The 16,043-nt window shown below is 37.9% G+C and overlaps 1 protein-coding gene across 4 annotated transcripts in view; it reads right to left on the minus strand.

Annotated features, from left to right (window-relative positions):
- Positions 1–16,043, minus strand: part of HERC2 (HECT and RLD domain containing E3 ubiquitin protein ligase 2) — a 733,063-nt gene that overhangs the window by 151,247 nt on the left and 565,773 nt on the right. For all 4 annotated transcript variants that reach the window (XM_053707729.1, XM_053707727.1, XM_053707730.1 and 1 more), the window contains one exon: positions 968–1,059. In XM_053707729.1, coding sequence (XP_053563704.1) covers positions 968–1,059 — 92 coding nt within the window. The remainder of the gene's footprint in view (positions 1–967; positions 1,060–16,043) is intronic.

Genomic DNA, 16,043 nt, shown 5'->3' on the forward strand with positions numbered 1-16,043 from the left:
AGGAACATGAGCTACGGCTAAAAGACACAAGGTTTTTCCCATCAAATTAGTTTTCATATCCTGGACTACAATAAGAGCAATGTGAAAACTTCCATTGATCTTCCATTGCAGTGTCGCCACTATGGTGCCATGTTAACAACCTTCTACTGACATATAGGGCAGGGGTTAACAACCAATTCCTTACATAATTCTTTAAATGTAGACCTGGGCGTCCACAGAAATGTTTCCGGGCATAAAAATAAATTAAGCATAATATCATAAGATAATATGTGAAGCAGAGAGAGTTGCTTGTCTTATGCATGAGATGCACATAATTGTAAATATGGTAGCTTATCAGCACCAAAAGAGTGACTAAAGTGAGTACTTGTGCTTAGATATACATATACAAACAAAACACATCATTGCACTCTCTTGCAAACACACAGCTAGATTAAAAACAAAATGGAAGTGTTAGTTACAGCATTTGGCCAAAAGAGTGATAGGCCAGGATCACATCAAGGTCTCTTCCTCCCTGGGTCCCTAACCTACAACCACACAATGCATGCATTCAACCAAACACATAACACAGATACAAATAAGGCTGACACACAGACCTTTTGTAATTTACCTAGACAAATAAAAAAAAAACCCATGTAAACGGAATGCAATTTCAAACTGGATCAGGTGCACATCCCGTGCCACTGCCAAATTCCCCCCAAAAAAGCCCTGGGTGCTCACCAGCAATCACAGACATCTGCACAGTTCTCAGTTACTCAGGCAGTTAACTCCAGCCAAGCCTGGGTGCAAAGCCCATAGAGAAAATAACGAAACAAATTATTAACACACTTCTTGGCGCTCTCTTGCAATCACAATGAAGAGTAAGTTTTAATCTAGCTGTGTGCTAGGAGTGCAATTTTACAGTGCTATTATACTATAACTCATTTCAACACACAGAACATAAGAATACACTAATAGTTAGTCAGCCTACCATGTGTAAACAGCACCAGACTTTGTAAGCGCCACAGAAAACTGAGAGCCACATTCCACTTTCGTCACACCAAGTCCAGTCAGGGAATCAATCTGTAAAGAGAAATTAATTTTTAATCCTCAAATTTCTTTTTTTCCATTTTAGTAAAGGGAAAATACTAAAGCTGCTTACAGACAACATTCAATGTTATCCATTGTCACAAAAAAACATAATTTATGTAAGAACTTACCTGATAAATTCATTTCTTTCATATTGGCAAGAGTCCATGAGCTAGTGACGTATGGGATATACAATCCTACCATGAGGGGCAAAGTTTCCCAAACCTCAAAATGCCTATAAATACACCTATCACCACACCCACAATTCAGTTTAATGAATAGCCAAGAAGTGGGGTGATAAAGAAAGGAGTAAAAAGCATCAACAAAGAAATTTGGAAATAATTGTGCTTTATACAAAAAATCATAACCACCACAAAAAGGGTGGACCTTATGGACTCTTGCCAAGATGAAAGAAATGAATTTATCAGATAAGTTCTTAAATAAATTATGTTTTCTTTCATGTAATTGGCAAGAGCCCATGAGCTAATGACGTATGGGATAGCAATACCCAAGATGTGAAACTCCACGCAAGAGTCACTAGAGAGGGAGGGATAAAAATAAAAACAGCCATTTCTCACTGAAAAAATAATCCACAACCCAAAATATGTTAATTCTCATTAAATGAAAAGAAAAAACTTAAAACATAAGCAGAAGAATCAAACTGAAACAGCTGCCTGAAGAACTTTTCTACCAAAAACTGCTTCTGAAGAAGCGAATACATCAAAAACGGTAGAATTTAGTAAATGTATGCAAAGAAGACCAAGTTTCTGCTTTGCAAATCTGATCGACTGAAGCTTCATTCTTAAAAGCCCACAAAGTAGAGACTGATCTAGTAGAATGAGCTGTAATACTCTGAGAGGGGGCTTGACCCGACCCCAAATAAGCTAAATGAAACAAAAGCTTTAACCACGAAGCCAAGGAAACGGCAGAAGCCCTCTGACCTTTCTTAGAACCAGAAAAGACAAGAAATAGACTAGACTTCTTCCTGAAATCTTTAGTAGCTTCAACATAATATTTCAAAGCTCTTACCACATCCAAAGAATGGAAGGATTTCTCCAAGGAATTCTTTGGATTAGGACACAAGGAAGGGACAAAAATTCTCTATTAATGTTGTTAGAAATCACAACTTTAGGAAAGAATTTAAATGAAGTCCGCAAAACCGCCTTATCCTGATGAAAAATCAGAAAAGGAGATTCACAATAAAGAGTAGATAATTCAGAAACCCTTCTAGCAGAAGAGATGGCCAAAAGCAACAACACTTTCCAAGAAAGTAGTTTAATATCCAAAGAATGCATAGGCTCAAATGGGAGGAGCCTGTAAAACCTTCAAAACTAAATTAAGACTACAAGGAGGAGACATTGATTTAATGACAGGCTTGATACAAACCAAAGCCTGTTAAAAACAGTGAATATCAGGAAGCTTAGCAATCATTCTGTGAAATAAGACAGAAAGAGCAAAGACTTGCAGACAAAACCTTATCCAAACCATCCTGAAGAAACTGGAAAATTCTAGGAATTCTGAAAGAATGCCAAGCGAATTTATGAAAAGAACACCATGAAAATAAGTCTTCCAAACTCGATAATAAATCTTTCTATAAACAGATTTACGAGCCTGTAACATAGTATTAATCACTCAGTCAGAGAAACCTCTATGACTAAGCACTAGGCATTCAATTCCCATACCTTCAAATTTAATGATTTGAAATCCTGATGGAAAAAACGGACCTTGAGACAGAAGATCCAACCTAAATGGAAGAGGCTAAGGTTGGCAACTGGACATCCGAACAAGATCCGCATACCAAAACCTGTGAGGTCATGCTGGAGCTACCAGCAATACAAATGACTGTTCCATGATGATTTTGGATATCACTCTTGGAAGAAGAACTAGAGGTGTGAAAATATAAGCAGGTTGGTAGCACCAAGGAAGTGTCAACGCAACCACTGCTTCCGCCTGAAGATCCCTGGACCTGGACAGGTACCTAGGAAGTTTCTTGTTTAGATGAGAAGCTATCAGATCTATTTCTGGAAAACCCCACATCTGAACAATCTGAAAAAAACACATCTGGATGGAGAGGCCTCTCCCCCGGATGTAAAGTCTGACAGCTGAGATAATCCGCTTCTTAATTGTCTACACCTGGGATATGTACCACAGAAATTAGACAAGAGCTGGATTCCGCCCAAGAAAGTATTTGAGATACTAATATCATAGCTAGGGGACTGTGAGTCCCACCCTGAAAATTGACATATGCCACAGCTTCAACAGAGGCCAAACTGAAGAGCCCTGAAAATTGATTGGTAATCTCGCCTCTTGAGATTTCCAAACCCCTTGTGCTGTCAGAGATCCCCAAACAGCTCCCCAACCTGAAAAGACATCTGTTGTGATCACAGTCCAGGTTGGACAACCAAAGAGGCCCCTAGAACTATACGATGGTGATCTAACGATCAAGTCAGAGATAGTCGAACATTGGGATTTAAGGACATTGTGATATTCTTGTATAATCCCTGCACCATGATTCACTATACAAAGCTGGAGAGGTCTCATATAAAAACGAGCAAAGAGAATCACGTCCGATGCTGCAGTCATGAGACCTAAAACTTCCATGCACATAGCTACTGAAGGGAATAATAGAGACTGAAGGTTCCGACAAACTGAAACCAATTAAAAAAAATTCTTGTCAGAGACAGAGTCATGGACACTGAATCTATCTTAAAACCTAAAAAGGTGACTCTTGTCTGAGGAATCAAGGAACTTTTTGGTAAATTGATCCTCCAACCATGTCTTTGAAGAAACAACAGTAGTTGATTCGAGTGAGATTCTGCAGAACGTAAAGACCAAGATATCGTCCAAATAAGGAAACACTGCAACACCCCGCTCTCTGATAACAGAGAGAAGGACACCAAGAACCTTTGAAAAGATTACTAGGGCTGTCGCTAGGCCAAAAAGGAAGAGCAACAAATTGGTAATGCTTGTCTAAAAAAGAGAATCTCAGAGATTGAAAGCAATCTGGATTAATCGGAATATGAAGATATGCATCCTGTAAGTCTATTGTGGGCATATAATGCCCTTGCTGAATAAAAAGCAGAATAGACCTTATAGTCACCATTTTGAAAGTTGGTACTCTTACATATCGATTCAAAATTTTTAGATCCAAAACTGGTCTGAATGAAATTACTTTCTTTGGGACAATGAATAGATTTGAATAAAACCCCAGACCCTGTTCCTGAAACGGAACTGGCATGATTACCCCAGATAACTCCAGGTCTTAAACACACTTCAGGAAAGCCTGAGCCTTTACCGAGTTTGCTTGAATGCTTGAGAGAAAAAAATATTCTCACATGCGGTCTTACTCTGAATCCTATTCTGTACCCTTGAGAGACAATATTCTGAATCCAATGATTTTGGACCGAATTGATCCAAACATCTTAGAAAAATCTTAATCTGCCCCCTACCAGCTGAGCTGGAATAAGAGCCGCACCTTCATGCAGATTTAGGGGCTGGCTTTGATCTCTTAAATGGCTTGGATTTATTCCAATTTGAAGAAGGCTTCCAATTGGAAACAGATTCCTTGGGGAAGAATTAGGTTTCTGTTCCTTATTTAAGAACAAAAACGGTTAGAAGCTTTACATTTACCCTTAGATCTTATCTTGAGGCAAAAAAACTCCCTTCCCCCCAGTGACAGTTGAAAATATTGAATCCAACTGAACCAAATAATTTATTACCTTAGAAGGAAAGAAATAGCAATCTGGACTTAGAAGTCATATCAGCATTCCAAGATTTAAGCCACAAAGCTCTTCTAGCTAAAATAGCTAAAGACAGAGATTTAACATCAATTTTGATCATATCAAAAAATGGCATCACAAATGAAATTATTAGCATGTTGAATCAAGTTAACAATGCTAGACAAATCATGAATCAATACTTGTTGTGCTAAAGTTTCCAACCAAAAAGTTGAAGCAGCTGCAACATCAGCCAAAGAAATTGCAGGCCTAAGAAGAAGACCTGAAAATAAATAAGCTTTCCTTAGATAAGATTCAAGTTTCCTATCTAAAGGATCTTAAAAAGAAATACTATCTTCCGTAGGAATAGTAGTACATTTAGCAAGAGTAGAGATAGCCCCATCAACTTTGGGGATCTTTTCCCAAAACTCCAATCTAATTGCTGGCAAAGGATACAATTTTTTAAACCTTAAAGAAGGAATAAAAGAAGTACAAGGCCTATTCCATTCCTTAGAAATCATATCAGAAATAGCATCAGGAACTGAAAAAAAACCTCTGAAATAACCACAGGAGGTTTATAAACAGAATTTAAACGTTTACTAGCTTTAAAATCTAGTCTCCTCAATATCCAATATAATCAACACTTCTTCAACAAAGAACGAATGTACTCTATTTTAAATAAATAAGAAGATTTGTTAGTGTCAATATCTGAGGAAGGATTTTCTGAATCAGATAGATCCTCATCAGAGGAGGATAATTCAGTATGTTGTCGGTCATTTGAAATTTCATCAACTTTATGAGAAGTTTAAAAAGACCTTTACATTTATTAGAAGGCGGGATGGCAGACAAAACCTTCTGAATAGAATCAGCAAAAAATTCTTATAAATTCACAGGTGTATCTTGTACATTAGATGTTAAAAGAACAGCAAATGGCAATGTATTATTACTGATGGACACATTCTCTGCATATAAAAGTTTATCATGACAACTTATTACAAACCACAGCTGTAGATATAATCTCCATAAGATTACAAGAAATGTACTTAGCTTTGGTAGAACTGTTATCAGTCAGCAGGATTCCAACAGTGTTTTCTGAGACAGGAACAGATTGAGACATCTTGCAAAATGTAAGAGAAAAAACAACATATAAAGCAAAATTATCAATTTCCTTATATGGCAGTTTCAGGAATGGGAAAAAAAATGCAACAGCATAGCCCTCTGATAGAGAAAAAAGACAAGAGGCATATAGGAATGGGGTTTAAATTATGAAAATATTTGGCGCCAAGAATGACGCACACAGAGAAATTTGCGTCGACAAAGACACCGGAAATGACGAATTTGCGTCATCGAACGTAACTTTGCGCCAAAAAAACTTGCGCCAAAAATGACGCAATATAGTTTGGCATTTTGCGCCCTCACGAGCCTAATTCTGCCCGCAAATTTAAAATGACAGTCAATTTCAAAAAGACTATACCCCAGGTAAGAAATAAATTCTTCAAAAAAAAATTAATTTTCAAGATATAAAACTGACAGTCTGCAAAAGGAAATATACTGAAACCTGAATCATGGCAAATATATGTACAATACATATATTTAGAACTTTATATCAATACATAAAGTGCCAAACCATAGCTGAGAGTGTCTTAAGCAATGAAAACATACTTACCTGAAGACACCCATCCACATATAGCAGATAGCCAAACCAGTACTGAAACGGTTATCAGTAGAGGTAATGGAATATGAGAGTATTTCGTCGATCTGAAAAGGGAGGTAGGAGATTAATCTCTACGACCGATAACAGAGAACCTATGAAATAGATCCCTGTGAGGAAAACCATTGCATTCAATAGGTGATACTCCCTTCACATCCCTCTGACATTCACTGTACTCAGAGGAATCGGGCTTCAAAATGCTGAGAAGCGCATATCAACTTAGAAATTTTAGCACAAAAACTTACTTCACCACCTCCATAGGAGACAAAATTTGGAAAACTGAATTGTGGGTGTGGTGAGGGGTGTATTTATAGGCATTTTGAGGTTTGGGAAACTTTGCACCTCCTGGTAGGATTGTATATCCCATAAGTCACTAGCTCATGGACTCTTGCCAATTACATGAAAGAAATATCCCTTTCCTGTGGATTTTAGCACACAGTCTTCAAAGCATAAAAGTACTCAACACATGTTAGATTAGGAGTAAAAGTATTAGACGTTTGACAGCCAATTTGCAGGAATACCATAAAATAAATCCTTGCACAATAGCGCTTACTAAACAAAATAAAGCAGTCCAGACTAAAGTTGTGTGGCTTTGGCACACAACAGCAAAATTACAAACAGTTTTCAAACTTACAGGCCTAGAACCTCTAGACAACAACAGCTTCTGCAAATATTCTGTCTCTGCAGCACCAGCACACACTATCCAATGAGAGCTAATTAACAATTAGCTGTAGGTGAGAAAACCTTAGCTTGTAGGTAAAACCTGAAATGGATTCCTCACTTGCAATTTTCTGCCACATTCAAACTGTGGAGTAGATTTCTGGCCCATACGCAAATTGTATAGTACACTTTTAATACCACCAACATTATTGCATAACTTGTGGAGAAACATATACTCCATTGTACACAATGCAATTGGCTCTGTCACACCATTTAGAACTGAGGAGAAAATAAAGGGAAAAAAATGTAAGTTGCTAACAAAGTAAGAAATCATCAACTGGAAAATTAAATGAAAACTCTGCACTAATAAGGGTGGACCTGGGCTCCTATTTTCATGTCTAGAAACTAGCATATGCCTAAGGCCAATTATAGACTGTAGGCAAGGAATACAACAGAAAGCCTAAGAGAGAAGTCACCTACATTGTAATCTGCATAGCTCAGAGGTGAGAAACATAATTTATGTAAGAACTTAACCTGATAAATTCAATTCTTTCATGGTGGCGAGAGCTGTTACATATGGGATATACATTCCTACCAGGTGGCGGCAAAGTTTCCCCAACCTCAAAAGCCTATCAATACCTCTACCACCTCACACATACCTCAGTTTTACGAATAGCCAAGTAGTGAGGTGTTTAAAGGGAGAGTCTACACCAGAATTGTTATCGTTTTAAAAGATAGATAATCCCTTTATTACCCATTCCCCAGTTTTGCACAACCAACACAGTAATATGAATATGCTTTTTACCTCTTTGATAAACGTATATTTAAGCATCTTCTGACAGCCCCCTGATCACATTTATAATCTATTGACTTGCATTTTAGACAATTAGTGCTGTGTTGTGCTTACTCTTAAATAACTCCACGGGCGTAAACACAATGATATCTATATGGCACATATAAACTAGCAGTCTCTTGTTGTGAAAAGCAAATAAAAAAGCATGTGATAAGAGGCTGTATGTAGTGGCTTAGAAACAGGCAGAAATTTAGAGGTTAAAAGGTTATAAAGTATATTAATATAACAATGTTAGTTGTGCAAAGCTGGGGAATCAGTAGTAAAGGCGTTATCTATCTTTTTAAACAATAATTTTAGTGTTGACTGTCCCTTTAAGTAGCAAAAGCCAATAAAGAGGAGTAGGAAAAAAAAAAGTATGCGCTGTAAACAAAAAAATAACCCCAAATGGGAGGGACCTCGTGGACTCTCGCCACCATGAAAGAAATGAATTTATTAGGTAAGTTCTTACATAAATTATGTTTTCTTTCATATAGGTGGCGAGAGTCCATGAGCTATAATGTATGGGATATAATACCCAAGATGTGGAAGTCGACAAGTAACAAGAAAGGGAGGGATAAAATAAAAAGGTTTTTTTTGCGGAGAAAATAAATCCAAAAAAAACAAAATAATGTCTTATGACAAAAAACTCAAAATAAGACACACAGTTATCAAACTGAGACAACTGCATGAAGAACCTTTCTACCAAAAGCTGCTTCTGATGAGGTATAAAAATCAAAATGGTAAAATTGAAATTGCACCTTAGATGGCGCATTATGATGATGCAATATCCTACAATTAAAAGGATGCGTCCCGGCATGCGCGCTCGTGAATGAAAGCAAACAAAAATGTACGTATGCCGCATTTAAGCGGTCACCAAGCCTTGCTCCTAAATATGGATAAGGCAGATTTATAGCCTTATAAAATATCATAAAAAGGCAGAAGCCCTAGTTTTTAATGTTTATATAATATTACATGCCATTTTATATATCTCTTGTGGAAAAAAAACATAATTTATGTAAGAACTTACCTGATAAATTCATTTCTTTCATATTAACAAGAGTCCATGAGCTAGTGACGTATGGGATATACATTCCTACCAGGAGGGGCAAAGTTTCCCAAACCTTAAAATGCCTATAAATACACCCCTCACCACACCCACAAATCAGTTTAACGAATAGCCAAGAAGTGGGGTGATAAGAAAAAGTGCGAAGCATATAAAATAAGGAATTGGAATAATTGTGCTTTATACAAAAAAATCATAACCACCACAAAAAAGGGTGGGCCTCATGGACTCTTGTTAATATGAAAGAAATGAATTTATCAGGTAAGTTCTTACATAAATTATGTTTTCTTTCATGTAATTAACAAGAGTCCATGAGCTAGTGACGTATGGGATAATGACTACCCAAGATGTGGATCTTTCCACACAAGAGTCACTAGAGAGGGAGGGATAAAATAAAGACAGCCAATTCCTGCTGAAAATAATCCACACCCAAAATAAAGTTTAACAAAAAACATAAGCAGAAGATTCAAACTGAAACCGCTGCCTGAAGAACTTTTCTACCAAAAACTGCTTCAGAAGAAGAAAATACATCAAAATGGTAGAATTTAGTAAAAGTATGCAAAGAAGACCAAGTTGCTGCTTTGCAGATCTGGTCAACCGAAGCTTCATTCCTAAACGCCCAGGAAGTAGATACTGACCTAGTAGAATGAGCTGTAATTCTTTGAGGCGGAGATTTACCCGACTCAACATAGGCAAGATGAATTAAAGATTTCAACCAAGATGCCAAAGAAATGGCAGAAGCTTTCTGGCCTTTCCTAGAACCGGAAAAGATAACAAATAGACTAGAAGTCTTACGGAAAGATTTCGTAGCTTCAACATAATATTTCAAAGCTCTAACAACATCCAAAGAATGCAATGATTTCTCCTTAGAATTCTTAGGATTAGGACATAATGAAGGAACCACAATTTCTCTACTAATGTTGTTGGAATTCACAACTTTAGGTAAAAATTCAAAAGAAGTTCGCAACACCGCCTTATCCTGATGAAAAATCAGAAAAGGAGACTCACACGAAAGAGCAGATAATTCAGAAACTCTTCTAGCAGAAGAGATGGCCAAAAGGAACAAAACTTTCCAAGAAAGTAATTTAATGTCCAATGAATGCATAGGTTCAAACGGAGGAGCTTGAAGAGCTCCCAGAACCAAATTCAAACTCCAAGGAGGAGAAATTGACTTAATGACAGGTTTTATACGAACCAAAGCTTGTACAAAACAATGAATATCAGGAAGAATAGCAATCTTTCTGTGAAAAAGAACAGAAAGAGCAGGGATTTGTCCTTTCAAAGAACTTGCAGACAAACCCTTATCCAAACCATCCTGAAGAAATTGTAAAATTCTCGGTATTCTAAAAGAATGCCAAGAAAAATGATGAGAAAGACACCATGAAATATAAGTCTTCCAGACTCTATAATATATCTCTCGAGATACAGATTTACGAGCCTGTAACATAGTATTAATCACGGAGTCAGAGAAACCTCTATGACCAAGAATCAAGCGTTCAATCTCCATACCTTTAAATTTAAGGATTTCAGATCCGGATGGAAAAAAGGACCTTGTGACAGAAGGTCTGGTCTTAACGGAAGAGTCCATGGCTGGCAAGATGCCATCCGGACAAGATCCGCATACCAAAACCTGTGAGGCCATGCCGGAGCTATTAGCAGAACAAACGAGCATTCCCTCAGAATCTTGGAGATTACTCTTGGAAGAAGAACTAGAGGCGGAAAGATATAGGCAGGATGATACTTCCAAGGAAGTGATAATGCATCCACTGCCTCCGCCTGAGGATCCCGGGATCTGGACAGATACCTGGAAAGTTTCTTGTTTAGATGAGAGGCCATCAGATCTATCTCTGGGAGCCCCCACAATTGAACAATCTGAAGAAATACCTCTGGGTGAAGAGACCATTCGCCCGGATGCAACGTTTGGCGACTGAGATAATCCGCTTCCCAATTGTCTACACCTGGGATATGAACCGCAGAGATTAGACAGGAGCTGGATTCCGCCCAAACCAAAATTCGAGATACTTCTTTCATAGCCAGAGGACTGTGAGTCCCTCCTTGATGATTGATGTATGCCACAGTTGTGACATTGTCTGTCTGAAAACAAATGAACGATTCTCTCTTCAGAAGAGGCCAAAACTGAAGAGCTCTGAAAATTGCACGGAGTTCCAAAATATTGATCGGTAATCTCACCTCCTGAGATTCCCAAACTCCTTGTGCCGTCAGAGATCCCCACACAGCTCCCCAACCTGTGAGACTTGCATCTGTTGAAATTACAGTCCAGGTCGGAAGAACAAAAGAAGCCCCCTGAATTAAACGATGGTGATTTGTCCACCACGTTAGAGAGTGTCGAACAATCGGTTTTAAAGATATTAATTGAGATATCTTCGTGTAATCCCTGCACCATTGGTTCAGCATACAGAGCTGAAGAGGTCGCATGTGAAAACGAGCAAAGGGGATCGCGTCCGATGCAGCAGTCATAAGACCTAGAATTTCCATGCATAAGGCTACCGAAGGGAATGATTGTGACTGAAGGTTTCGACAAGCTGTAATCAATTTTAGACGTCTCTTGTCTGTTAAAGACAGAGTCATGGACACTGAATCTATCTGGAAACCCAGAAAGGTTACCCTTGTTTGAGGAATCAAAGAACTTTTTGGTAAATTGATCCTCCAACCATGATCTTGAAGAAACAACACAAGTCGATTCGTATGAGACTCTGCTAAATGTAAAGACGGAGCAAGTACCAAGATATCGTCCAAATAAGGAAATACCACAATACCCTGTTCTCTGATTACAGACAGAAGGGCACCGAGAATCTTTGTGAAAATTCTTGGAGCTGTAGCAAGGCCAAACGGTAGAGCCACAAATTGGTAATGCTTGTCTAGAAAAGAGAATCTCAGGAACTGATAATGATCTGGATGAATCGGAATATGCAGATATGCATCCTGTAAATCTATTGTGGACATATAATTCCCTTGCTGAACAAAAGGCAATATAGTCCTTACAGTTACCATCTTGAACGTTGGTATCCTTACATAACGATTCAATAATTTTAGATCCAGAACTGGTCTGAAGGAATTCTCCTTCTTTGGTACAATGAAGAGATTTGAATAAAACCCCATCCCCTGTTCCGGAACTGGAACTGGCATAATTACTCCAGCCAACTCTAGATCTGAAACACAATTCAGAAATGCTTGAGCTTTCACTGGATTTACTGGGACACGGGAAAGAAAAAATCTCTTTGCAGGAGGTCTCATCTTGAAACCAATTCTGTACCCTTCTGAAACAATGTTCTGAATCCAAAGATTGTGAACAGATTTGATCCAAATTTCTTTGAAAAAACGTAACCTGCCCCCTACCAGCTGAACTGGAATGAGGGCCGTACCTTCATGTGAACTTAGAAGCAGGCTTTGCCTTTCTAGCAGGCTTGGATTTATTCCAGACTGGAGATGGTTTCCAAACTGAAACTGCTCCTGAGGACGAAGGATCAGGCTTTTGTTCTTTGTTGAAACGAAAGGAACGAAAACGATTGTTAGCCCTGTTTTTACCTTTAGATTTTTTATCCTGTGGTAAAAAAGTTCCTTTCCCACCAGTAACAGTTGAAATAATAGAATCCAACTGAGAACCAAATAATTTGTTTCCCTGGAAAGAAATGGAAAGTAGAGTTGATTTAGAAGCCATATCAGCATTCCAAGTCTTAAGCCATAAAGCTCTTCTGGCTAAGATAGCCAGAGACATAAATCTAACATCAACTCTAATAATATCAAAAATGGCATCACAGATGAAATTATTAGCATGCTGGAGAAGAATAATAATATCATGAGAATCACGATTTGTTACTTGTTGCGCTAGAGTTTCCAACCAAAAAGTTGAAGCTGCAGCAACATCAGCCAATGATATAGCAGGTCTAAGAAGATTACCTGAACATAGATAAGCTTTTCTTAGAAAAGATTCAATTTTTCTATCTAAAGGATCCTTAAACGAGGTACCATCTGACGTAGGAATGGTAGTACGTTTAGCAAGGGTAGAAATAGCCCCATCAACTTTAGGGATTTTGTCCCAAAATTCTAACCTGTCAGGCGGAACAGGATATAATTGCTTAAAACGTTTAGAAGGAGTAAATGAATTACCCAATTTATCCCATTCCTTAGCAATTACTGCAGAAATAGCATTAGGAACAGGAAAGACTTCTGGAATAACCGCAGGAGCTTTAAAAACCTTATCCAAACGTATAGAATTAGTATCAAGAGGACTAGAATCCTCTATTTCTAAAGCAATTAGTACTTCTTTAAGTAAAGAGCGAATAAATTCCATCTTAAATAAATATGAAGATTTATCAGCATCAATCTCTGAGACAGAATCCTCTGAACTAGAAGAGTCCAAAGAATCAGAATGATGGTGTTCATTTAAAAATTCATCTGTAGAGAGAGAAGATTTAAAAGACTTTTTACGTTTACTAGAAGGAGAAATAACAGACAAAGCCTTCTTTATGGATTCAGAAACAAAATCTCTTATGTTATCAGGAACATTCTGCACCTTAGATGTTGAGGGAACTGCAACAGGCAATGGTACATCACTAAAGGAAATATTATCTGCTTTAACAAGTTTGTCATGACAATTAATACAAACAACAGCTGGAGAAATAGCTACCAAAAGTTTACAGCAGATACACTTAGCTTTGGTAGATCCAGCAGGCAGTGGTTTTCCTGTAGTATCTTCTGGCTCAGATGCAACGTGAGACATCTTGCAATATGTAAGAGAAAAAACAACATATAAAGCAAAATAAATCAAATTCCTTATAAGACAGTTTCAGGAATGGGAAAAAAATGCCAAACATCAAGCTTCTAGCAACCAGAAGCAAATGAAAATGAGACTGAAATAATGTGGAGACAAAAGCGACGCCCAAATTTTTTGGCGCCAAATAAGACGCCCACATTATTTGGCGCCTAAATGCTTTTGGCGCCAAAAATGACGCCACATCCGGAACGCCGACATCTTTGGCGCAAAATAACGTCAAAAAATGACGCAACTTCCGGCGACACGTATGACGCCGGAAACGGAAATGAATTTTTGCGCCAAAAATATCCGCGCCAAAAATGACGCAATAAAATGAAGCATTTTCAGCCCCCGCGAGCCTAACAGCCCACAGGGAAAAAAGTCAAATTTTTGAGGTAAGACAAAATATGATAATTTAAAGCATAATCCCAAATATGAAACTGACTGTCTGGAAATAAGGAAAGTTGAACATTCTGAGTCAAGGCAAATAAATGTTTGAATACATATATTTAGAACTTTATAAATAAAGTGCCCAACCATAGCTTAGAGTGTCACAGAAAATAAGACTTACTTACCCCAGGACACTCATCTACATGTTTGTAGAAAGCCAAACCAGTACTGAAACGAGAATCAGTAGAGGAAATGGTAAATATAAGAGTATATCGTCGATCTGAAAAGGGAGGTAAGAGATGAATCTCTACGACCGATAACAGAGAACCTTATGAAATAGACCCCGTAGAAGGAGATCACTGCATTCAATAGGCAATACTCTCCTCACATCCCTCTGACATTCACTGCACGCTGAGAGGAAAACCGGGCTCCAACTTGCTGCGGAGCGCATATCAACGTAGAATCTAGCACAAACTTACTTCACCACCTCCCTTGGAGGCAAAGTTTGTAAAAACTGATTTGTGGGTGTGGTGAGGGGTGTATTTATAGGCATTTTAAGGTTTGGGAAACTTTGCCCCTCCTGGTAGGAATGTATATCCCATACGTCACTAGCTCATGGACTCTTGTTAATTACATGAAAGAAATAAATTGATCTATATTTGTTATATATGCCCTTGAAATAAAATCCTATATATGTGCATAGAGGGAAATAGTGCCTGTCCCTGGGCTCTTATACAAATATATATATAGGAAGAACTTTTTCTAAAAGTGCCCAAACCATAGCTGAGTGTGTCTATATAAAATTAATTTAAACATACTTCCCCTTCGACACTCGCCCACTGATAGCAGACATCCAAACTAGTACTGAAACATATCAGCAGAGGTAATGGAATAGGAGTACAACGTCGGTCTGTAAAGGGAGGCAGAAGATGAATCCCTCTGACCAAATTTACAGAGAGCCCATGAAAATATTTCCCAAGAGGCGAAAACATGGTGGCATAAGGCAGTACTCCCTTCACATCCCTCTGACAAGCACTGTACTCAGAGGGGAACAGCGCTTCAATATGCTTGAAGCGCATTTCACTGAAGAAAACAAAGCACATCATGCTTCAACCACCTCCTAAGGAGGCAAAGTTTAAAAAATTGGAGGTATGTGTGAGGTAGGAGGGGTATTTATAGGCTTTTGAGGTTTGGGAAACTTTGCCTCCTCCTGATAGGAATGTATATCCCATACGTAACAGCTTGTGGACTCTCGCCACCTTTATGAAATAAATACGATTTACGTGTACATCTAAAAAGTTTAAAATTACAGGACAAAAGCTTGCTACAGAAAAACAGGAGTTAATTATGCATGCTTCAAAGTTAGCCAATACAGTACAGAAAATAAGCTGCTACTGGCAGCCAATGGTTTAACCTATTATATACTAGCAGCAAGAGCAGCAGAACATAAGTTATAAAGCAATTCACACAATTATGATAGTGACAAAGGTTCAATAATAATTTGTGATTCTTAGCTTTTAATTACTAAGGTAAGAGACAGAAACTAAAATGTCATTTTTAAGGCTTTCAACATTATTTCTACTCTGAAATGCACATAAACCCTTAAAATGTTAGGGATCAAGAAAGAGCTGGATAATATCTAGAAGCCCTGGGAATTGTCCCTCTGTTCACAAGTCTTTTCATCTAAAATATTCATTTTATTCTCACCTTCAGCTGTCACATATTTCACTGAATCACTGTGCTCCTCATAATCTTGCTAAATAGACTTACTCTGCATCACACAGTATGAATGATTGATGAGGGCTTTAAAAAAATATATTTAGCACTGTTTT

The sequence above is a fragment of the Bombina bombina genome, chromosome 3 (assembly GCF_027579735.1).
Source record: "Bombina bombina isolate aBomBom1 chromosome 3, aBomBom1.pri, whole genome shotgun sequence".
Lineage (NCBI taxonomy): Eukaryota > Metazoa > Chordata > Amphibia > Anura > Bombinatoridae > Bombina > Bombina bombina.